At 34.0% G+C, this 26,677-nt stretch overlaps 1 protein-coding gene and 1 long non-coding RNA gene across 7 annotated transcripts; one reads left to right on the top strand and one right to left on the bottom strand.

Annotated features, from left to right (window-relative positions):
* Nucleotides 1-806: 806 nt before the first annotated feature.
* On the top strand, nucleotides 807-7,424 carry LOC139894523 (clavaminate synthase-like protein At3g21360). Its single transcript, XM_071877857.1, has 3 exons — nucleotides 807-1,233; nucleotides 5,953-6,206; nucleotides 6,699-7,424. The coding sequence occupies exons 1-3, from the start codon at nucleotides 850-852 to the stop codon at nucleotides 7,060-7,062; spliced, it is 1,002 nt and encodes a 333-aa protein (XP_071733958.1). The 5' UTR covers nucleotides 807-849; the 3' UTR covers nucleotides 7,063-7,424.
* LOC139894524 (uncharacterized) lies at nucleotides 6,401-13,961 on the bottom strand. 6 transcript variants are annotated; one of them, XR_011775047.1, is made up of 11 exons: nucleotides 13,730-13,961; nucleotides 13,229-13,462; nucleotides 12,918-13,151; nucleotides 12,662-12,759; nucleotides 12,322-12,399; nucleotides 11,938-12,077; nucleotides 11,594-11,646; nucleotides 11,420-11,445; nucleotides 7,650-7,748; nucleotides 6,956-7,170; nucleotides 6,401-6,835 (listed from the first exon to the last, which is right to left on the bottom strand). It is a non-coding gene; the product is annotated as an uncharacterized lncRNA (long non-coding RNA). The 6 variants fall into 6 exon arrangements; XR_011775042.1 differs by having other exon boundaries at nucleotides 12,662-13,151; XR_011775045.1 differs by having other exon boundaries at nucleotides 12,662-13,144.
* Nucleotides 13,962-26,677: the final 12,716 nt, after the last annotated feature.

The raw sequence follows: 26,677 nt of genomic DNA, 5'->3' as shown, positions 1-26,677 counted from the left end.
TTCCGTACTGTTCGCTGGAATTTGATTACTTTAGCAATTTGTTGCCGCTTGTTTTGGTTATGTTTGATTTTCTATTGTATTGGTTGTATTGTTTTGATTTTCTATGTAATTGTTTTTTGGGAAAAAAAATAAACATATTTTACCAATTGGTTTTTCTGGCTCTTCCAACTCTTCATCTTTCGATCACATACGCTGATCATTGCTGACTGTCCTTGACTGACATTTAACCATTTTTTGTTAATCACAATGAATCTCACAAAAACGATTTACAGTAATAAGCAAGGTTGCAAAGTTTATAATGCTAACAGATATGAGAAATTATATGATTACAAAATTTATACAATTACTCTTCTACAAAATAATTTGACACACGAGTCACGACCAAAAACATTAATCTTTTTTCCTCACTCATGATTCTCTCTACTTATATACATTTACTTTCTACAAATATTCTAATACGGAGTAATACTTTTGTTAGTGTAGTATTATTCAAAAGATTACCCAAAAGGTATATGATGCAAGGTAACAATGTCAAGAAACTCAGCCTCACAGGCACAAAAAAGTTGAAACTTTAGAAAATCACACTAATAAATAAGCATACAAATAAATTTAAAAACCATAGAAACATTGAATGGACACTAGATATATTCTAATTCTAAATAATAAATACATTAAATAAGCTTTTTTACATAAATTTCTTCCTACGACATCTCTAAGAGACGTGTTAAATTTTGGTACTGCAGTCACTTTACTTTTAGTCACTTTACTTTTAGACTTGACTTCTATACATGTTACAAACAATATTTATTCGGTGTTGATCTCATCTAATATTATTTAACACACATCCAAATGGCCACCGGAAAATTCGTATTCCAAGAAGTATCCCTGCCACAACAAAAACCTCATTACAACGGGCTTTTATTCCCGGCCGTGTTATCCCCAAACCTTATTGGCACTAAATCTACCACAATACAACTTTTTGATTTCCAAGAGGCGATCAAAGCTCATAAACCATGGTTGGAATCTCTTCTTAACAAAAGAGGTGCTATTTTATTTCGAGGTTTCCCTGTTACGTCTCCTTCTGACTTTAACGACGTCGTTGAAGCTTTTGGCTTCCCTGAAGCAGTGTATGTAGGCGGCCGAGCATCAAGAACTCAAGTCGTTGGTCGAGTTTACACCGCAAATGAATGTCCTCCTGGAAAAGGAATTCCTTTCCATCACGAGATGGCTTATGTACGTAATTCTCTAAATTTATACCATACATTTTCATCAAATCAAATTGTTATTATAAAGGGAACATCACTTTTTGATCCATGTACACATATGTCTAATAAATTCACATTAATGCTCTTAGAAAGTAGAATTTATATTATTATTATAAAGTATAATTAAGCGTAAAAGAGATAATTAAGTGTACATGATTAAAAAGTGGTGTGTGAGCATCATCCATACATTAAATATAAAACCAATAGCTATCATTCACTTAACTTCTCTCCTATACATCAGCGCCACATCAACACAAACACTTTAACATTTATACTAATTCATCCCTATCATAAACTCCACCATCAACTTTACACATTTTTAATTATTTTTTAATTACAAAGTATAAAAATAAATAACATTTTTAAATTAATAAATAAAAATAAACATTACATTAATTAAAATAAAACATTACATTGAAAAAAAACAGTACATAAATAAAAAATGATTACAAAAATAAAACTACGATTACAGAATAATTAAAAACGATAAAATAACTTAAACTACGCTTACAAAAAAATTAAAATACTAGTAATTAAATTACGATCAATCGGTATAATATCCATCCTCATTACGACCAATCTTGTGAGGAATGTCCCAAATATCCCTGGTATACAACGCGATATGTGTCGAATTTATTATTACTTTTCTGAGTAGTTCGACCCATTTATCATTGTCCTCAAGTCACTCGAACACCGCCTCGTCTTCATCCCAATACGCAATCAACGTTCCATCTTAAATAGTTGAACAAAGTAGATACATAAACGCCGCTAACAACATCATCAAACCTATAGACAGTTCCACCGTTGTGTTGCTTCATATCGTCGGTAAAAAATCAACCGACATGAACGTCGAATGTAACAATGTTTGTAAAAACCATGTTTGTGAAGTGAAAATTGTAATAAAAAAGAGAGTGGTATGTGAAATATAAAGAGCGAAAATGTGAGTTTAAGTTGTATAAAAAATAAGTGTGTTTGAGTTATGTTTATATTGGTAAAAGATAGAATTTAAATGAATAAATAAAAAATTAATTTTCAAACTGTAAAATTAAACTTTTGAATTTGTTGTTGGGTCCCACAGGCTTCGTCACTCGACCGTTGCAAGCCCAACGAACGGGACCGGTGGCGGATTGTTGCCTATCGAGGTGAATGGGTGGTGGTGGGTGGCGGTCTCCGTCAAGGTCGATAGGTTGTGACCTCACTATTCTCGGAAAAACCATCCGTGAAAGAGATTTTGGCAACCGTCATTTTTTTTTTTCGCAACATAGTTATCAAATTGTGAAAGGTGCTCGTGAAATGAAACCATGAGGGGGCCATGGTGATGGAGGGGGAGGTGTGGGACCCACTACTTTTATTTTCTGGACTCTCAATCTTTTCTTACTTTTTGTATCTTTGTGAGGTACAATTATGTTTTCTATTTATTTTACAAAAATAATAATTATAATTTATATATATAAAGAAACGACTTTCATGCAAAATGAAAGCACCTAAAAAATCGAGAGATAACAATGGACAAATCTCAAAACTAGATACCCAAAAGGAAACAAAATCGAGGCTCGCCGAACTGAAGACAACCAAACAAAAAAACACAAACTAGACGACTAATAAACTAAACGCAAAAGGAGAAACAAGCGCAAGACATAAACGACAAACAAAAGAAAACGAGACCAATTAACAACCGAACCATACTCCGAAAGACCCCTTACTTGCCGCCTTGATTGTCCGCCGCACATGTTCTTTTTTGGTCTTTGTAACCATCCTTTAAAATTCCCTTCCACTAATGTTGAAAAAAATAAGTAAAAGACAAAATTGTCAAAATCGTCCCTGTGTTTGTCCATTTTTGGTCTTTTCATCACTGTATTTTAAAAACTTTCATCCTTAATAGCGTAAATGTGTCCCAATTTAGTCCTCAATGACATTTTTCAGTCCTAATTTCGTCCCCGTGTTAAGTGAGGGATCCCCGTAGTATGCCAAATTTCCACAGGGAGTCTAAATCATTAACATATGTTAAAATTTTCGTTAAAATTCGTCACCCCAGGTCCCAAAGTCCAAATCTCACCAGAGGATCAAATCTAATCACCAAACATTAAAATCTTATTTCTACTTCACAATTTCAAAATCTATTAAATCTCCAAAAGCAAAGCGAGTTCAAACCCAATTATGAATTTTTGAAGAGGACATGGATGGATATTTTTTTATAAGGTAATTGTCGTGCTTACGTGGGTAGCAAATCACCAAAATTACCATCGCAATCAGTTTAACAAATAACTCGGATAAGATCTAAATTAATCTACAATAGAACCCATTTCATTTAATAAAACAACTTCGATCATCCCACTAGCCGACAACATACAATTTTTTCGGTAAGCCTGAAAACCGTTTAGACCTAAAGTTAGGTTTTGTGTGCAACTGGAGCAACCGAAATCGCCGCTATGAGCAACTGAAGTCGCCACCGAAGTCGAGGTGTACATAGATAGACTTATTGATGGGTAATTATGACTTTAAAAATGCAATTTAGAACAAGCTTTCTTCAACCAACAGATCTGAACACAAAACCCCACAATTTGTAACAGCAACAGCCCAAAACAGAGTATAAAACTCTGAAATAAGAACACAAAGGATTAAGAATCTAAACCCCAAATTGATAAAGATACCACCACAATCAGAGATCTAGAAACACTTCAAACCTTCAATTACAGCTGATAAAGATTTCACCACAACTATAAAGAAACCACAACTATAAACCCCAAATTGATAAAGTAACACCACAAACACTGATAAAGAAACCACTCTTAACCACCGGAATCAAAGATTCGTAAAGACGCAGAGATTTTGTAATTAGATAAGCTCTATCAAACTTTCATTCATTTATCAATCAAGTTTTACAATTACAAGAGCTCTCTATTTATAGGAGAAGCATATCAGCTACTTTCTAGAAAAGACAAAAACATAAAAAGGAAATGGAGACAAAAAGGACAAACAATCACAAATTAGCCAATAAGAATAAATGACACAATCTGCAAAAGTCTGTCATTTGGTAGTGCTCCTCCCATGATAAAAAGCAGTCAATGATAGATAAGAATCTTCCTTGGACAGCTCAATATTATAGAACAGCCACACACACGTGTTAAACACATGACTTGGCCTGGTTGTTGATAAGCATAAGGTAAACTTTGAATCGTATCAGCATGCTGGCCCTTCAAAAAGAAAAAAAAAACGTTTACTGGTTGTACTAAAGTTCATCTTGCTAGTTGTACTGAAGTTCGTCTTGCTGGTTGAACTAACTTTATCGGCTGAGTATAACTTTGCTGGTTGAACTAAAGACATTTTGCTGGTTGAACTAAAGTGCGTTTGCTGGTTCGGTTTGCTGGTTCTTCTTCTTTGCTGGCTTGCCTTCAACTATCAAAAACTTTATTCATGAAAAACTTAACTACTTCAGTTTAAGGACTGAAGCAGGGTAACCCCTGAGCTTCTTGAACCAGCTCCAAAAACACTTAGATGATAAGAAACAGATGGCAACACGACCATTGCTTGACCAGATTCGGGTGTAACATCGTTTGAGCTTGTGCTGGTTGCGTTGCTGGTTACATTGCCCAGCTCACCCGCATCACTTATGTTTATGTTTCCGATTCCTTTTCTTTAATTTTTTTTTTCTCAAACTGGGTTGTCAAATGGGTTTCGTTTTTTAAAATGGTGGTGATAAGTTTTTTATTTTTTTTTTGTTTTTTTTTTTTTGTTTTTTTTTTTTTTTGTTATAATGCTGATGATTTTAATGTTTATAAGAACATAGATCTAATGAATGTGTTGAAATGTGGTTACGAAGATAAAAATATATGAGTCATAGTTTATTTTTGGTTCTTACGAACATATGATGAATTCATGAAACGGCTTGTATACAGATGACGAATTTGTAACATCCGTTAATGATTTGGACTCCCCGTGGAAATTTGGCATACTACGGGGATCCCTCATTTAACAAGGGGACTAAATTGGGACTGAAAAATGTCATTAGGGACTAAATTGGGACACATTTACGCTATTAAGAATGAAAATTGCAATTTTTAAAATACAGGGATGAAAATGGCAAAAATGGACAAACACGTGAACGATTTTGACAATTTTGTCCAAGTAAAAAGTGTTAAAATAGGGATTGGTCTAAAATGTCCTTGTTATTGACAGTTCTATAAGTTGCATCCAGGGGCGGTTTTATTTAGGGGCAAGCGGGGGCAGCCGCGCCCAGTGGATTTGCAATTTTCAGTGTAAAAATTTTGGATTTTTCAACTTTGCCCCCGGTGGATTTTTTTTTTTCGCCCTAAAACCTTCAGATTTTGCCCCAAAACCTTCAGATTTTGCCCAAAAATTTCCAAATTTTACCTCAAAATCTTCAAATTTTGCCCCAAAACTTCCGTAATTTCCCTAAAAACCTCCATTTTTTGCCCCAAAACCTCCATATTTTTCTCAAAAAAATTGCTACGGTTTTAAATTTTTTTTTGCCCCCAGTGAAAAAAAATCCTGGTACCGCCACTGGTTGCATCATTATTTAGTTTACGATTATATGATCTGTACTCAAACAATAAGTTGGAGAATATGCTACTCAAAACTGATATTATTTTATCGTACCAATTAAAAAGTTCTTAATAAATACAGTAATATTTATATAACTAATTAAAGAGAATTAGCTTAATAACAGGTACCGGATTTTCCCACCAAATTATTTTTCTTTTGTGACGAAGAACCTGGAGAAGGAGGAGAAACTCCAATAGTTTTGAGTCATATAATATATGATAAGATGAAAGAAAGGCACCCGGAGTTCGTGGCAAAACTCGAGGAACATGGATTGACATATATAAAAGTAGCTAGTGATGTGGACGATCCATCGTCCTTCACCGGCGGTAGTTGGAAGTCGGCATACAAGACTGATGACAAGAGTGTTGCTGAAGATAGGTTTGTCGAACTCTATGTTACTCCATTTCAATATATATACCTAAACAACAGGGGCTTTGCCCCCAATGGTATGAGATGAACCTATCAACAAGCTTGAAATTTGCAAATTATTATAACAATACAAAGTTCATGTTTCACATATGAGGCAATGCCTATATTATATACTTTCTCATCTCAATTTAATAGTCCCTGTTTGATTTCTTAAGTCTTTCTTTACTAACTTTGACTTGAAATTTTTTGGTTGTGTTATATATTATTTGATGAAATTTGATATTAATGAAAACACATTTAAAGTCCAATATATTCATATAAATTTCATCAAATAATACATAACACAAATAAAAAATATTTTAAGTCAAACAGTGACTATTAAAATGAGACGGAGGGAGTACTTAACTACACACAATAGGTGTTATATGTTATAGGTTGCTGTTCTAAAAGAAAAGGTATATATAGATCTTAACATGGTTCACTATATTGATCAATAAACAGGGCATCTAAGCTTGGAACGAAGCTGGAATGGATAGGAAATACTGCAAAAATAATATCAGGTCCAGTACCGGCTATTAGGTCGTTTGACAGTGGAAGGAAAACGTGGTTTAATAGTCTTGCAGTTAGTTACAATGGCCCTGCAAGTGAGAAAATATACAACGGGAATACATCAGTGGAGCTTGGTAACGGTGATCTTGTTCCTGATGATGCTATGGTAGACTTTCTGAATATATTGGAAGAAGAATGTGTTGCGATACCTTGGAAAAAAGGCGACGTTTTGCTTGTCAATAATCTAATGGTTCTTCATAGCCGACGACCGCTTCTAAAGCCACCTCGTCGTGTACTAGCTTCCCTTTGCAAGTGACTGAAAAACGTTGTCTTTTTGAAGTATTCTGAATTTCTGATAACTCTGCTTCATTGCAGCTAGTAATTGGTCTTTAATTCTCATCCATGTGTCAAAAGAATGTTATGGCTAATTTACATGAAAGATTGTAAAATAAATCAATAAAGAATATGTTAAATGAATAAGGTTTTTCACGATCAGGCAATAACTCAGGGAGGAAACGTATTTTTACTTTGATGTACGCGGTCTAATCAAGTTAACTCATGACTGTTCGTTTGAATATAAGATTTAGGATTTGGTAAGATGGTTTAAATTGAATAATGTGTTTTTAGTAATACAAAAACAACATTTTGGATGTTTGGTGTTTTCTAGTTTTGTTCTAATATCTGTTGGGTCTGGAAATTACCAAATAATGAGATGTATGGTGTTTATTTTAGCAATATATAAGTGTATAAGGTATGGACTATAGATACTTTGTATACATCCTTCGAGTACGTTTGATAAAACTAAATGATTAAGCATAGAATAGTTGAATGAAGTTGCTTCTAAATTACAATAACGTGTTTGATAATCATTTTGAATAAATAACGCGAATGATGTAAAATTACCTTATTAACATTTGAGATCGAATAAAATTGCAAGCACACACACTCCCCTAAAGAGACTAAGATCAACACGACGATCTTAATGATATGAATGTTGATTTGCTACATACAAGTACAATATTTTGGATTGTTAAACATGTACAAAGTAAATTGCATGGAGAAATATAAAGAAAGGCATGGAGAAATATAGAAGAAGAAATATAAAGGATACTAAGTGGGTTTAAATGTTTTATGAATATTTATTTTCTCTCCAGTTTACAATTACATGAAAAGTAAATTGGAGGCTTGCGGCTTGCCCCATCTCTTCCCTTTACAAGATATTTATAATCAAAATAAAAGAAAGGCAAATTCTTCATGATGCACGTGAGATCGTGGGCCGATTCCTATTTACATGGGATCATGGCTTGACTAGAATGGGTATTTCAATTCCTAACAAATTCTTTGCATGACTCATGAGACTCACTCCTTGACTAACCGACTGTCTCCCATGTAACCTTGTTTCTCGGAGATAGTTGACGGGATCCAACGGATCACTAAATTCACTAGAGAGACGTAATCCAAATATTATCAAAAGACAATGTGTGTTTAGATTACATTTTACTTCTGAATTTCATCTTAGTCTTGTTCATATTCATCACATGGTATCATCATCACCTGAAAACCCAAGTTAATACGCCTCTTGTATATGAACTAAAGATCACAATTCACAAATTAGCTCATATATATTCAATATCATCGTGTTTCAGTAGAAATATGATTTACCAAGGTCGGCACCCGCCGCCCGAGTGATTCCCAAGCTTAATCCTCGTATTAGTGCTTCCCGGTTCTCCATGCAATATTCTCTTAAACAAAGCATAAGGCATTGTATTAATTGATGCTCCCGAATCTGCTAATGCTTAAATTCTCTTGTGTCTTGCACTATGTATGGCGATGAACTCACGAATTGCAACTCAACCAAAGATAGTTGTTACTCGTGAAATTCGTCAAAACATTCGTCAGAGATCACTTTGGAATCAACATCATCAAAATGCCATCTGAAGTGACCTCAGAAACAACGTCATTAACCACTTCACTTAAAGCTTCATTCGGAACTTCTCAGTGGTTGTCCTCCTTCCATTGCTTATCCCTTTCCCTAACCCATTCCAAAATCTTGGGTCATTCATCATCTTCTATGTACTCAAATGCTTGATTAGTGTCATCAACAAAAGCTTTAATGGTCTTCGTATTTTCAACATTAATAGCATTAACTCGCTCTACCGGCTTTGACATAGGCTCGAAATAAACCGTTTCAACAATCTTGACATCCTCTAAAATGGTCGGTGACAAATCTTCAATCACATACCATTTACCAAGAACGGTTCGCCTCCTTCAACTGGTCTTATTCCAATAGCACCATGTGAAGTCACCCGATCCACTACGTATGGACCACCCCCTTGCTCTTTAGTTTTCCCGAAAACAATTTCAATCTTGAGTTGAACAACCACACTCGTTGACCGGAGCAAAATTCTCTTCACTCAATTTGTCTTTCATGAAAAGCTTTCATTTTTCTTTATAGATCTTAGAACTATCATACACATCCCGTCTCAACTCTTCTAATTCCGAAAGCTCCAATTTCGTCGCTTTGCATGCTTCTTCAATGTCCATATTTACCTGCTTAAATACCCATTATGCACGGTTCTCAATTTCAACGGGTAAATGACATGCCTTCCGATAAACAAGTCGGTAAGGTGAAGTCCCAATAGGGGTTTTATAAGCGGTCCGGTAAGCCCAAAGCGCATCGTATACGTAAAGACCAACCTTTGCGATTAGAATTAACGGTTTTTCCCAAAATTCTTTTAAGCTCCCTACTCGACACCTCCACTTGCCCACTTGTTTGGGGATGGTAAGGTGTAGCAATGCGATGGTTGACCCCATGATCTCTTTAAAGCTTTGCAAAATGAGAATTTTTAAAGTGAGAACCCCCTCACTAATGATAGCTCTGGGAGTTCCATGTCGACACAATATTCTTTTTGACAAATTTGAGGACAACCTTGTGGTCATTGGTTTTAGTGGCCTCGGCCTCCACCCACCTGGAACATAATCAACGGCCACCAGTATATATTCAAACCCAAAAGACGGTGGGGAAGGTCCCATGAAGTCCATGCCCCATACTAGACGATGCACTTTGGGCTTACCGGACCGCTTATAAAACCCCTATTTGCACTTCACTTTACTGACTTGTTTATGGGAAGGCAAGTCACTTACGCGTTGAAATTGAGAATCGTGCAGAATGGAAATTAAGCAGGTAAATATGGACATTGAAGAAGCAGGCCAAGCAAGGAAATTGGAGATTTCGGGATTGGAAAAGTTGAGACGGGATGCGTATGAAAGTTCTAAGATCTATAAACAAAAGACAAAAGCTTTTCATGACAGACAAGTTGAGAGAAGAGAATTTTTCTCCGGTCAACGAGTGTGGTTGTTCAACTCAAAATGCTTATTGTTTGCGGAAAAGCTAAATAGCAAATATGTAGTGGATCATGTGACTTCACATGGTGCCATTGCAATAAGACCGATTGAAGGGGGTGAACCGTTCTTGGTAAATTGTCAGCGATTGAAGATTTGTCTCCGACCGTCTTTAGAGGATATCAAGATTGTTGAAACAGTTTATTTTGAGCCTATGTCAAAACCGAGAGAGCGCGTTAATGCTATTAGCGTTGAAAATAAGAAGACCACTAAAACTTTTGTTGATGACACTAATCAAGCATTTGGGTACATAGAAGATAATGAATGGCTCAAGATTTTAGAATGGGTGGAGGACAACCATGGAGAAGCCCCGACTGAAGTTAAGTGAAGTGGTTAATGATGATGTTGCTAAGCTTATTTCAGATGGGCAATTTAATAATGATGTTGATTCCGAGGTGATCTCTGGTGAATGTTTTGACAAATTTAATGAGCAACAACTATCTTTGGATGAGTTAAAAGATCTACCTCCACCGGTTATTATTGATCAAGAAGATGATTCGGGTGGAATCTTATTATAGTTGCAATTTATAAGTTCATCGCCATATGTAGTGCATGATACAAGGGAATTTAAGGCATTAGCAGATTTGGGAGCATCAATGCCTTATACTTTGTTTAAGAGAATATTGCGCGGATAATCGATAAGCACTAATGCGAGGATTAAACTTGGGAATCAATCGGTATGTGAACCGGTTAGAATGGTGTATGACATTGTAATTAGTGTGAAGGGTATGATGTTTTGAGGAAAAGGCTTTGTTGGCTTAACTTTTATTCCTTATGGTTTATGACTTCAAAGTTATGTTTGACTTTGGTTGGAAATGAATTGGATATGATATGGAATAAATGGGTTAAAGGTTGGAAATATTGCTCTTCAAAGTAGTTTTTATTATACTTTATTTGATCTTTTTCTTTTAAAGAATTGGGATGTTTTGAAGGTCAATGGTGAAACATTTAAGTATGTTGATGAAGATCAGAGTTATTTGAAAGTGCAAATGAGGTTTTGTAATTAGTGGTTTGTAGGTCAAAGGCTGAGAATATTTGGTTGTATTGATAGATATAGCATCAGTTATAGGTTCTCTTGGTTAACTTGTAATATAGATATAGATGAATTTCAGATAGGTTTATGTAATTGAGTTTAGATGGTTCACTAAAAACACCCCTACAGGTTTTTGCCTCTAGTTTAGTTGTACATGTTTTTTTATATACAAAATTTGGTCGGGGTAACGTCCACTTCATCCAAAAAGAAAAAAAGATCAATAAAAGAAATAACATACCGGGCTGCCGGCAGCATCAGTTACATCTATTGTCAAGTGCATACTCCCACAGGAAAGCATGCACATGATAGATAAAAAATAGATTAAAATCATTAAGAGGCTCTTTGGGAAACAATAAGACAACCACATAATAATAAATATGTAACTACAGCAAATGCAAATAAGCACAATTACCTGAACATCATTTATTGACAGCTTTGACTACTAGCTTGCTCCTCCGAGTGGCTCTGTTTGTAGAACACTTTATCATCAACTTTTTGTTTTATGAATAACAACTAATGTGTTGAAATACTTTACAGAAATAAAAATTATTAAAATCATAACAGTGACAGGGTGTTTTGAAACAGGAAGGTTTTACAATTTAAATAAACTAGAATTCTTTTGACCCCTTCAACCCAACTATAGCAGCAGAATGGGTCAAATTGACACATCTGATGATGCTACAGGAGTAAGTAGTACTCCGTATTATTTAAATACAAGTAGAACAAAAAATATGTAACGCAATGTGCAAACAGTACCTGTGAAGTGAGATTTGAGAATGCATCATTCTCAGTATTACAGTAAGGATTATAAGGGAAAGGGCCCAGAACACCATTCATGTTCTTCCTTGATGAAACATCAATATCGAGAAAATTATTAAGTTGGTGGTGGCACATATCTGAACAATAAAGAATTTGAATGCTGATACTTGTTATTTGACTAAACATTTTTTGAAACAAAAGATTTTCTGTAAAAGTACACATTGATTATATATCATAGCATTCACTCATTTATCGAGTAACTATATAATAAACTATTATATTTATAGATGTATGCTTTAAGAATGAATGAAGACACGTTGCATAGTGTTATAAAATAATAATTCTTGTAAAGTTTTTGGTAAATGGCATCTTCTGAACTACCTTATAATTTCTTACAGTAGTAGCTTCCAAATTCTGTGACGGAGATTGGCAGCAATGGGGGCACAATATACTCATTGCCTGAAACGAAAAGATATATAAATTATTAGCAAACAAAATTTAGTAGTGATGTTCTTCTTTTTGGATTGTTCAAAATTAATCGTTCACTTCGTAAATATATAAGAACATGATGTAAAGTTCGTTTATATATAAAACTAAAAACACCACTGAAGGTTTGCCTCTAATTTAGTTGTACATGTTTTTTTATATACAAAATTTGGTCAGGGTAACGTCCCCTGTATCCAAAAAAAAAAAAAGATCAATAAAAGAAAGAAAAACGTACCAGACAGGCAGGCAGGCGTATGGCTCAAGTTAACGAGATAATATGCACTATTATTATTTGTTTCCCTTGCGTCAGTTACATCTGTTGTCAAGTGCATTCTTTCAGGAAAGCACAAGCACATGAAAAAAAAAAAAAAAAAAAAAAGATTAAAATCATTTAAGAGGCATTTTGGGTAACAATAAGACAACCACATAAATAAAAATAATAATATGCAATTGCAATAAATGTAAATGTAAATAAGCACAAGCACAATTACCTGATCATTATTGACAGATTCAACGAACTACTTAAAGAGCTAGAAGCAATTAAGGATGCATCCAACAACAGGTAGAGAAAGATTAAGCCTTATATGACACAGATAAATACTCGTATGTATTATATCATACAAACAACTAAACAAGGCATAACACACTGATCCAGTGAGATAGGCGCACTGAAACAATATCTCCAATCGATTTTCCATAGATAAAGTTCTTCTTGAAGCTAAATTCTGACAAATTGATCATATCACAGTACCGACGAAAATTCAGCCAAAAAAATAAACATAGAATTAAATGTATTATTTACCTTGATAATTTTTGACATCTGTTAACATATAGACTTGAGCAACTTGTTTCTCATGGTTATTGCTGTGATTATATGTGAATGATTGTAGTTGTTGAAAGATTTCATAAATCGTTCAACATTTTCGACTACAATCCATCATCAAACTAACAGCAGGCGCAATCGACAAGATTAAAGCATCTAACAGCCAAGGAATTATTATAAGAGATAAAAGAAGTCAGTACCCAAAGATGTCCCCTGCACAATCTTTGAAGTGGTCAAATTGGCATTTAAGTTCTTTTAAATTAAAGAAAATTATAAAAACAAAAGGTTTTCTCAGAATTTTAAAAATCAGGAACATACATACATATAAATATAAATATTAATAATAAATAATATACATAAAATTAAATTAAAAATACGTATGAAAGTCAACGGAAAAAATTACCGGAATGCTTACACTAGAAATTATTAGCAAACCCTAATAAATTTTGATAATAGAGATTCTAATTTCTCTGCACGTACCTTTTTCGAGACTGACTGAATTGCTAGAAGCAATTAAGGATGCATCCAACAACAACAGGTAGGGAAAGATTAATTAAGCCTTATATGAAACAGTTACCGCCGGAAACAGTATCGTTAGATTAAACGGCGACTGTATGGAGTGTGTTTTATTTTATTTTATTTAAGGGTTGACTGATAACAGGTAGGGAAAGATTAATTAAGCCTTATATGACACAAATACAGGGACGCATCTTACAGGTGGGCAGTGACCCTCCAAAATTGTACTACGTATGTTCTTAGTGTAAATTTTATATTATTTGAATTTAAAATATAAATATTTTATGTAATAGCCCCTCCAAGATTTTAGAATTTTTTTTATTATAATTGATAAGTTTTTGAAACGATTTGGCCCTCCCACTAAAGTCGTTCAAGATTCGTCCCTGCACAAATATGAAACAATTATCGCCGGAAACAATATCGTTAGATTAAACGGTGACGGTGTGGAGCGTGTTTTATTTTATTTTAGGGTTGATTGATTGATAACAGAGATATTCAAGGGGGGTTTATATAGTTTATTAAGGAGTATTAGCTTAACGCTTACCTACTATAATTAAATATTACCGTTATGATTAAAAAAATATTCCGTGTTTATTTATCTGAATATACGCGAGATTTTAATTCACTTAGTAGCAATTTATTTATTTAACTAGTAAAATAACACGTGAAATTACGGGTTTGTTTAAACGAAACAATTTAATGACATGTTTTAAGTATTAAGTGTGTTGAATAATAGATGAGATATAGTTGGTGGATACAAGTAGTCAAGTTGCACATGTATTGGTGGATGCAAGTTGTCAACTTGCATATGGTATTGAAAGGCTACACTTATGCCACGAAGACTTCAATTGTCATCACCACACAAGTTGTCTCCATATTATTTACAATATTGACATTATGGAGTACTATAAATGGAGCAGTATGTTAGCTCATTTAAATCATCCCAATACATTCTTCCTTCTTGTGTTCTAGTAGTCTAATAGAGAATTAATAAGTGATAAATCTCCTAATTACAAGAGATATAAAACTTGGTACTTATCCTTGTAATTAGAGAGAAGTGTAATTCATATTATTCATATTAGTGAAACGTTTCTTTCCTTGCCCGTGGTTTTTACCATATTAGGGTTTTCCACGTTAAATCTTGGTGTTCCTTTATTGTCATTATTTCAAGTATTACTAGCGGTTTGCTATAATTCGGTGTCACTTTTCATAACAAGTGGTATCAGAGCTAAGGTCTAATATCTAGTGTGCATTAATCTACTTATAGTATGCTATGTGGTTGCCAAGTGAGTGGATCGTCCACATCAGAAAATAAGTAAGATTATTTTCACTCGGTAAAAGTCCTTGGGTGTGATTTCAAGAAAAATAGGTTCTTTCCTCGTGAACCCAACTCTATCATCCGGTCGGGCATGAGTCCGAGTCTCATAAAACTAGCTCAGATGGAGGGATAAAACCTTATTTTCGAAAAGAAGATTGTAATTATAGCGATGTCTACGAAATTTGAAACTGAAAAGTTCAACGGGAGTAACTTCTCGTTATGGAAACTAAAGATGAAAGCTATCCTGAGAAAGGATAAGTGTTTGGCGGCCATCAGTGGACGTTCCGCCGAAGTCACTGATGAAAAATGGGAAGAGATGGACGGCCAGGCTATCGCAAATCTTCATCTGGCACTAGCAGATGACGTTTTGTCTAGCATAGAAGAAAAGAAGACGGCGAAAGAGATTTGAGATCACCTCGTAAAATTGTACGAGACCAAATCACTCCACAACAAGATATTCCTTAAGAGGAAACTTTATGCGCTATGCATGAATGAATCTACTTCAGTTAATGAGCACATTAATTCTTTGAATACTCTATTTTCTCAACTCGCTTCATTAAGTTGCAATATAGAGCCAAAAGAACGTGCTGAACTTTTACTTCAGAGTCTACCTGATTCGTATGATCAACTCATTATTAACTTAACCAATAATGTTCTCTCGGAGTATCTAGTCCATGATGAAGTTGCGGCTGCTATTCTAGAAGAAGAAAATTGGCACAATAACAAGGAGGATAAACAGGCCGGTTCACGACAAGTGGAGGCCTTATTGGTGTCAGGAGGGAGATCAACGGAACGTGGCCCAAGTGGGAGTCACAATCATGGTAAACCGAAGTCTAAAAAGAAGAAGACCTATACATGCTACAATTGTGGCAAGAAATGCCACCTGAAGAAGGATTGTCGGAGTTTAAATAACTCAAATCCTCAAGGAAATATTGCAAGCACTTCAGATGATGGGACTGCTTTGGTTAGTGAGGCAGTGGTAGCAAATGAAGGCAAAAAGACATTTGTTGATGTCTGGTTATTTGACTTGGGAGCTACTTTTCACATGACCCCTAGAAGAGAATGGTTCAAACAATATGAAAGTATCTCAGGAGGATCTGTATACAGTTGCAATGATTATGAACTAAAGATCATTGGAATTGGAGATATCATTCTGAAGATGCACGATGGTACAGTTCGTATTATTCAAGGTGTACGACACGTGGAGGGTTTGAAGAAAAACTTATTGTCTTTAGGACAATTGGATGATCTTGGTTGTAAGATGGTGATACATGAGAAGATCATGATAATCAAGAAAGGCGCGGTTGTACTTATGAAAGGAGAAAAGGTGGGCGCTAATTTATACATTCTGAAAGGCGGGGCGGTACAGGAATCGGAAGCATCTGTTGCTTCGAATAGTTCAAGTGATAAAGTTGCTATGACATGGCATCAAAAGCTTGGACACATATCTGAGCAAGGTATGAACATTCTTGTTGAAAGAAATCTTATTCCTGGTCTTACAAAGGTATCGCTACCTTTCTGTGAGCATTGTGTAATCAGCAAGTAGCATCGTCTGAAGTTTAACACATCAAATTCTAGAAGTAAATTGATTCTAGAATTGGTTCACTCTGATGTGTGGCGCACCAGTTCAATCCCTAGAAGGAGCAAAGTATTTTGTATCATTTATTGATGATTACACTAGGAGATGTTGGGTATACCCAATCAAGAGGAAGGCAGATGTGTTTGAAGTTTTCAAAGTTTACAAAACGCGGGTTGAACTTGAATCTAGTAAAAAGATCAAGTGTTTGAGGACAGATAATGGAGGAGAATACACTGGTGATGAATTTGATAAGTTTTGCAAACAAGAAGGTATCAAAAGGCAGTTCACAACAGCATACACTCCTCAACAAAACGGAGTGGCAGAGCGGATGAACAGAACCTTGTTAGATAGAACAAGGGCGATGTTGGCAACTGCAAGCTTGGGAAAATCATTCTGGGCAGAAGCAGTAAGTACTGCCTGTTACGTGCTAAATCGGTCACCATCAAATGCAATTGAGTTGAAATCGCCGATGGAAATGTGGACTGGAAAACCAGTTAATTATTCTGACCTTCATGTATTTGGAAGTCCTGTGTACGCAATGTACAATTCTCAAGAAATGACAAAGTTGGATCCGAAGTCCAGAAAGTATTTGTTCTTAGGGTATGCTGATGGAGTTAAGGGGTATCGCTTGTGGGATCCCATTGCCTACAAAGTAGTCATCAGCAGAGATGTTGTCTTTACAGAAGACAAAGATCTTGAAGATGTTAGCACTTCAAAAGAAACTATACCGATACAGGTGGGTAACGAGTTTCATAAAGATTCTTTTGAAGCAGTACCAGAGCACGATGAAAATCAAGTAGTCGTTGATGAAGCTCCAGTGACTCGTATTTCTAATCGGGAAAGGAAACGTCCAGGGTGGCACTCAGATTATATTATGGAAAGCAATGTTGCATATTCTCTTCTAACAGAGGAAGGACAGCCAACAACTCTTCGTGAGGCACTAAATCATTCAGATGCATCTCAGTGGATGACAGCTATGCAGGAAGAAATTGAAGCTTTTCGTAAAAATAAAACATGGGAACTTGTGCCATTTCCGAAAGGTAGAAAACCTATTGGAAATAAATGGGTGTATAAGATCAAGCGAAATGGCGATGATCAAGTGGAGCGGTATCGTGCAAGACTGGTGGTTAAAGGATATGCTCAGAAAGAAAGTACGGACTTTAATGAAATATTTTCTCCTGTGGTTCAACTTACAACAATTCGATTAGTTCTAGCGATGTGTGCTACATTTGATTTGCATCTAGAGCAGCTACATGTGAAAACTGCATTTCTTCATGGAAATCTTGAAGAAGAAATTTATATGCTTCAACCAGAAGGTTTTGAACTACAAGGAAAAAAGAACTTGGTTTGCAAGTTAAAGAAATCTCTGTATGGTCTCAAACAGGCATCGAGATGCTGGTACAAGAGATTTTATTATTTCATAATGAGCCTTGAATATAACAGACTTTATACAGACCCTTGTGCATATTTCAAGAGGTTTGGGGACAATGATTTTGTCATTTTGCTGTTATATGTAGACGACATGTTGGTTGCAGGCCCTAACAAAGATCGTATTAATAAGTTGAAGGCTTAATTGGCTAGGGAGTTTGAAATGAAAGACTTGGGTGCCGCAAACAAGATTCTAGGGATGCAAATTCAACAAGACAGATATAATAGGAAGATTTGGCTTTCTCAAAAGAATTATTTGAAGAAAGTCTTGCAGCACTTCAATATGCAAGATAGTAAGCCAATCTCAACCCCACTTCCTACTAATCTCAAGTTATCCTCCGTTATGTGTCCTAGCAGTGAATACGAGAGGAAAGAGATGTCTCGCTTACCGTATGCATCAGCAGTGGGAAGTTTAATGTTCGCAATGATATGTACAAGACCAGACATTGCACATGCAGTGGGAGTAGTTAGTCGGTACATGGCGAATCCTTGTAAAGAGCATTAGAATGCGGTAAAGAGGATCCTTAAATACATCAAGGGAACCTTAGATGTTGCATTATGTTATGGGGAACCAAAATTTATAGACAAAGGGTATGTTGATTCAGATTATGCAGGTGATATCGATAAAAGTAAATCTACCACTGCATATGTTTTCACACTTTGTGGTGGAATAGTAAGCTGGGTTTCAAAACTACAGTCAGTTGTGGCGACGTCAACAACAGAGGCAGAATATGTAGCAGCTACTCAAGCTACTAAAGAGGCAGTATGGTTGAAGATATTGTTGGAGGAACTCGGACACAAACAAAAGAATATCACTCTATTTTGTGACAACCAGAGTGCCTTGCATCTTGCAAGGAATCCAGCATTTCATTCAAAGACAAAGCATATACGAGTTCAGTATCACTTTGTTCGTGAGAAAGTGGAAGAAGGAACTGTGGATGTGCAGAAAATTCATACTGATAAAAATGTGGCTGATTTTTTAACAAAGTCAATCAATCGTGACAAGTTTATTTGGTGCCGTTCCTCATGCTGCCTAGCAGAAACGTAAGCAACATCATTGGCAAGGAAGGATTATCGTGTGAAGATTAATTGGGCTTCAATCAAATCTTCAAGTGGGAGATTGTTGAATAATAGATGAGATATAGTTGGTGGATACAAGTAGTCAAGTTGCACATGTATTGGTGGATGCAAGTTGTCAACTTGCATATGGTATTGAAAGGCTACACTTATGCCACGAAGACTTCAATTGTCATCACCACACAAGTTGTCTCCATATTATTTACAATATTGCCATTATGGAGTACTATAAATGGAGCAGTATGTTAGTTCATTTAAATCATCCCAACACATTCTTCCTTCTTGTGTTCTAGTAGTCTAATAGAGAATTAGTAAGTGATAAATCTCCTAATTACAAGAGATATAAAACTTGGTACTTATCCTTGTAATTAGAGAGAAGTGTAATTCCTATTATTCATATTAGTGAAACGTTTCTTTCCTTGCCCGTGGTTTTTACCCTATTGGGGTTTTCCACGTTAAATCATGGTGTTCATTTATTGTCATTATTTCAAGTATTACTAGCAGTTTGCTATAATTCGGTGTCACTTTTCATAACAAAGTGAATGTAAATGCTGAAGTTATTTATTTTAATGATCTGTTTGACAAAGAAACTTGTTGTTTTTACAAATATATAGAGACATGTATTTTCGCATACATATGTAACGTAATTAATTTCGTAAATAGAATTCATATTTGAATATTAATAATTTAATAATTATAATTATGATTATTATATTAAAAGTAAATAATAATAATAAAGTTCGCTCAAAGTTGAGTATTTATATTTTTAATAATAATAATTATTATTAGTAATAATAAATGTCTTTTAAATTTTTTTATAAAATTAAATTACAATTTAGCAGAGATTAGTATTTCCTTTTATAAATTTTTTTATTATTTTTTTAATTAAATTAATATATAATTATGATATCATCATTATGAAAATTAAGGAGTAATTGACTTAATGATGACATCATCATTTTAAAGTTTTATATGACTATATAGATTATAAATTAATTAAATAAATGATAGTTTTTTTTGGTATGTTTGTGTTTATACGGAGGTACGTGCATGTTTGGACACTTGTTTAGGGTTTAGGGTATGGTTGTGTGCATGTTTAGGTACGGATGCTTTTTGGGTATGTATTTTATTATGTGTGCATATATGGTTGCTTTGTGCTTGTTTATGGATGTTTGTATGTTTTTGTAGGTATGCGTATGTAAGTATGCTCATGTTTGTTTCTATGTTCGTATGTTTATGGATGTAGGTTTGTTAGTGTGTATGTGGGTAGGTTTATATGTACGCTTGTATGTTTCTTGTGTATATGTATTATGTAATGTTTAGATACGGATGTTTGAATGTATGTATGTATGTATGTATGTATGTATGTATGTATGTATGTATGTATGTATGTATGCATGCATGCATGTATGTATGTATGTATGTATGTAGGTTTATGTCTGTAGTTTTGTATGTTTTACGTTATTTTAGTGTAACATTTCTCGATATGTCTGGAGCCCTGCACAGCAGCCTATGGTACGTTCCCATATATATATATATATATATATATATATATATATATATATATATATATATATATATATATATATAAGTTTTTGCTTCCCCCCGTTTCCCCCCGAATGGTTACTTCCCTCTTGATCCTACCACTCTATATATATATATATATATATATATATATATATATATATATATATATATATATATATATATATATATATAATTCACGAACATTATAGATGAGATGAAAATATGAACATTTAGTAGAGACACTTTGTGATAAATGTTTTTATTTTGGCGGGAAAACGCTCGAAGAAGTAATATACAACAATTATCGTGTTTTTCGAGCGTATTTTGAGGTTTTAGCTATTGGGGTTTAGATATTAGGGTTTAGAAATTTAGGGTTTAGGGTTTAGATTTAGGGTTTAAATTTAGGATTTAGATTGAGTTTTTAACACGAACGGTTTAGAGTTTAGGGTTTGGTGTTTTGGGTTTATGGAATAAACCCAAAACACCAAACCCTAAACCCTAAACTCTAAATCAGGCTAAATTTTACTTCACAAAACATGAAAAAAAAAAAAAAAAAAACGTTCATATTCTTCACGAACAATATTATCTTGAATGTTATTTTTGTCGATCATTTTTCCGCCTAAATAATAACATTCATCACGAAGTGTCTCTTCTAAATGTTCATATTTTCGTGTGATCTTGATGCCGGGAAAAAAAAATTCAAAAAAAACGAAAAAAATAATTTTTTTTGCTTCCCCCCGCTTCCCCCCGATTGGTTACTTCCCCATTGATCCTGCCCCTATATATATATATATATATATATATATATATATATATATATATATATATATATATATATATATATATATATATATATATATATATATATATATATATATATATATATATATATATATATATTATTTTTTATTTTTTATTTTTATTATTATTTTTTTGTACTATGAGTATTATTATTATTATTATTATTTATATATATACACACACATATATATACGACCCTATTATTGGAGGCAACACCAAGCGTCGATTTATTGGCGACTTGACTGCCGCTTAGAGCATATATTGAACTCCAGGCTTGATGTAAAACCCATGGAAACTCGCTCCTACCATTTTCATGGCGTCTCGATTTTATTACTCTTCATTTATTTATCTATCTCTATTTATGTAAATTATTAATTTTTTTTTAGGCCGGAGGTCCTATTGGAAGCAATCTCTTTATCCGTCGAACATAGAGAAGGAGGACTTTCTCTACTCTTGTGAGTGTTTCACTCGGGGTGGAGAAATGATTTTTCTTTATTCTAGGATAGAGGAAGGGTTGTCTACGCCTCACCTCCCCCGTACTTCACGCATGTGGGATTGGGCATGTTGTTGTTGTTGTTGTGTGATAGTTTTTTTTTTTTTTTTTTTTTTTTTAAAGCAAGATATATTATTAGGAGGATCACGAAGGGCAATTAAGGGTGATGATATATCCACTATCATTTTACTTTATCCACCATAAATCATGCATTAGCATGTTGTACTGTACAACTATTAATGCATAGTTATGGTGGATGAAGTAAAAATGATGTTGGATATATCAATGCCCGACAATTAATAGGAGTCCAGCCCATTACAACTGGAGACTAGCCTGACCATACACGACGTGTCAGTTGTCGAGAGGGCAACTACATACATACATATATTGTACACGAATAAATACATATCAAGCTAGCTAAGACACATAAATACTAAACAATTAACTGAACAAAACGAATTAAATAGCGTACCTACTGGGATGGAGAGCCAATTGAGCCACTTGATCTTCAAATTCTTGACTCGGTTGGAGATCCATTCAAATGATTTGAGTTGAATTTCTATTAGAGCCGTCGATCCACTACAAGTTTTATTTGAGAACACTTTGAGATTGCGACTCGCCCACATAAAATACACACGTATCCATTACGTTGCTTGCCAAAGTTCGAACCCAAAGGAGACAATGTACGGTTGCATTTACCAAGAAGATCTTCATTCACACTTAAGTTTGTTACTGAGACTAATCCCCACCATTTATAAACCTTTTCTCACACCTCTAGCGAATGTTGACAAAGAAATAAGGAGTGATTAATTGTTTCCAAGCCATCATCACATACCGGACATCTAACTGTGTGGAGATCATGTCATCTTTTGTCCAAATCAACGTGTGTTGGAACAAGCCTCTTTAACACTCTCCAGATGAAGATTTCAACTTTTCTTGGCACCAAAGTGTTCTGCAGCGTTTCATCTCGAGTTCTGATGTTCAGAAGAGTCCCTTGTGACCTAATAGGCCCAGTAGGGATTAGCAGGTCATTCGGTCCATGTATGCTCCTCAAAACCGAGACCCATAGCGAATTGGGCTCAGTTTTGACCCGCGATAGCCATTTCCTCATAAGAGATAAATTTTTACCCCGAAGTGAACCAATGTTAGACCCCACTCGCCATAAGGCAAAAAAGAATCCTCCCATTTGACTCAAACCATTTTTGAACTCTCGCAAAAAATTCTATTTATTTGATTATTAGGGTTAGTACTTTTAGAAATGCAACCTTTTGGGATCATTTTGTGAAATTGTTTGAATGAAGATAGTATGTTAAACCATAGATTGTAGTAAAGCCGCAGTACTAAGGAATGAAAGTCGATGGTAATTGCTGCAAAAGATGCAAAGGCATTATATAAGGATGGTGAATATAAATTAGGACATGATACTTTCGATGCAAGGTAATTTTGATTTATTTGAGAATAAATGATCATTTTGACGTAAATTGATATGATACTACTATGAAAATATTATTATTTAACAATAGTTTATTTGCAAGATAACTTTTTCAATTATTTAACTTAGCTTACTATGAAAATTGATACTGAAAAGACATGGGAACTTAAGAATTATGATATTATCTTTTGTTAATCATATTATACAAGCTATGTTTTTTGGTGAGCCAACTGAAAGAAGGTGTCACAGTATGGTCTTAAACCGACATCAGGTAGTATATGTTCTTATTTTTGAATATATTATTATTATTTATGTGATGTGATTGCTTCAATGTTATCTATAATGTTTCGTAAGAAAATGAGTGTAGAGATGGGTTTTAGCCCTGACGTCATTACATCAATTTAATAATAGTTTATGTTTATCTTCTTGGTCGTCATATAAGATAAGGTATCTCTGAAAAGTTATGAATTTTAATTATGCTATACATAAAATATATAGAGGTTCTTAGTTTAAGTTTAGATGTATAACCCATTTTAACTCATAGAATTCGATGGAGTGGGGGCTTGCTTTTTGTAAGTAGTACAAAAATCATAATGTAAGCTAACAGGTTGTGGAGAACTCTGTTGATGATAACATATAATGGAGATCTCGATTGATGATACCAATGATAATTATGTAAGTATTACTTATCGTATTCTACAATTTCTTATTTTGATGGATATATGACATTTCTTTATTCTACAACTTTTAAAAAAGTGTACTTAAATTCTACTCTTCATATGTATGTTATCATATGTTTTTTGATACACATGGAAGTGAACCTGGGTATATAGGTGATGCTGAGTTTGGATATGGTGATGAGTTTGATGAAGAAGAGAATGATACCAGACTATTGTTTTGGGACAATAGATTAGGAGGTACATTGTTTGATTTAATTTATTACTATCTAATTCTTTGTTCTGTGTTTTAATCTTTTAATCTGTTCTTAGTATAAATCAAGGTATGTATTTACTTAATGTTAAGTATACTATAGCGCTAACATTGTTCTATGTTTGATTTGATTTATGAATCTTTTGTATAGAACTTGATAAAATTGGTGATGGCCTTTCTATTACAAAATGATGATAGTGTTATTTGTATTCAACCCTAGAAATACATTAAGTAAATTGATGGTGTTTGTGGTCCAGGTCAAACATTCCCTTGAGTAGTACTTGTTTGGTCATGAAGGTATGCAATTTGGCAATTGATTGATTAGTGACTTGGAATGCTAGGGATGTATTGGACCTCGGTTAACAATTACACATAGATGCAAGTGTATTTTGGGTGATGAGGGTATGGGATCTTATAAGATAGATATTTATGGGTTATGGTGATGTGTGTATTGTATATAATGTATGGTTAAAGTATAATAGTATAATATAATGAAATATAAGTATATTATTATCAGGGTAGCTCTGTCAGATTTATGGGCCATGTGCGATATATAAAAGTGGGCCCTTATATACACAAAATTTTCAATTATATATTAATAAAGTTTAATAATACTAATAACTAGTGAAATGACCCGTGGAATCACGGGTTTGTTTAAACGAAACAGTTTAATGATATGTTTTAGGTATTAAGTGAACGTAAATGCTAAAGTTATTTAGTTTAATGACCCCTGGAATCAAAGAGTCCGACTAAGAAACTCGTCAGCTATTTTCATGGTTATTTCTCATGGTTCATGTTTGTGTGCAGTTCGTGGCTTTTTATACATTCTGTACATTTTGTACTTTCGTTTCCTTTAATATAGTTCTTGCTTGCTTTTCCAAAAAAAAAAAAAAAAAAAAAAAAAAAACTCGTCAGCTGAACATTTCATCAAACACCTAAAATTTATATTAAACAATCAACATCCAATCATAAGAGGTGATATTGGTTGTTATTTTATTTTAAAGGTGTAAATCAAAATATAAATTTAGAATTAATTTCCTTCTGCATAGCTTTTATACCTTCTCGTACTCAATTCAAAATCATTAATTAAAATAATTCAAAATTATTTAATTTTAATAATTAAAATAATTATTAATAAGATTTAATAATAATAATTAATTAATAAGATTTAATTTTAATTCAAAATTATTTAAATTAATGACATCACTCACCATGCTTAGATTATTTTCTTTTTCTTTTTGATTTTTTCTTAACAAAGGAATTAGTCTAATAATGACATCATCATTTTAGCATTTTAATAGAAACTATAGAAGTCATAATTACAATGATCAATCAAAATAACGGACGTAAAAAACGTAGTATCAAATCCAATAGAAAACGTAGCATGATCTAATTTCTTTTTTAGTTTTATAAATTATTAATTATCAAATAGACTCATGTATGGATAATGGGCCTAGGTATGCAAAATTATATTATATTTTTTTAGCCCTATAAATATTGGGTCATGTGCGGCTGCACGGGTTGCACGTCCCAATATCCGACCCTAATTATTATTTCTTATTTGTCACGCACAATTGATTCGAATTGAAAGTTCAATATTCAAGACTTTTATTTATATCGTTAAATTATGAAGTGAATACATTGTACATCTAAAGCTATTCTATTTAAAGGTTTGTCGTTTAATAAATCCGTAATTTTACGAGTCTTTTTACTAGTAAATAGAAAATCACTAATATGTCCATCCTAGTCAAACTGTAAACAACGCCAAGGCTCCTCCATCCACGCATAAAACTGATTACCAACACTTGAATTCACCTCCTCACGAAATAATGCATTATATTCCTCGAGGACCAAATAAACCATGGCCTGACTCTCATAGCGAGAGGTCATGAGTTCGACTCCCGTGAGATGCAGCATTGCACACAAGGTTGCCCATTATCCTTGAATCCCACCCAAGGGTGCCTTCCGCACATCGCGTTGCGGATGCAGTGATGAAGGGGGGTTTACCGCTCATGCCCTCGGATTGGGTCGGGTTTCCTCCCGAGCAGCAGTTAGGGGCGGGTTATACAAATGCGAAAGATGAATGCGTGAGTGGTTAAGTCCCTTGGGTGATCCCGTAATGGTGTTAAAAAAATAACCATATAAATAATCATAATCATTTATCATATATCATTTATTATCATCATTTACTTAAATTAAATTTTAAATTTAAGTTTAAATTAAAAATAAAAATTAAATAAGTTGTTTTTTTTTTGGCCAAAAAATTGAAATTGTATTGATATATAGTGATGCCTTCATTAAATTATGTGACGACCCGGAAATTTCGA

Source organism: Rutidosis leptorrhynchoides, chromosome 2, assembly GCF_046630445.1.
Source record: "Rutidosis leptorrhynchoides isolate AG116_Rl617_1_P2 chromosome 2, CSIRO_AGI_Rlap_v1, whole genome shotgun sequence".
NCBI lineage: Eukaryota > Viridiplantae > Streptophyta > Magnoliopsida > Asterales > Asteraceae > Rutidosis > Rutidosis leptorrhynchoides.
This window is presented reverse-complemented; position numbering and strand designations above follow the sequence as displayed.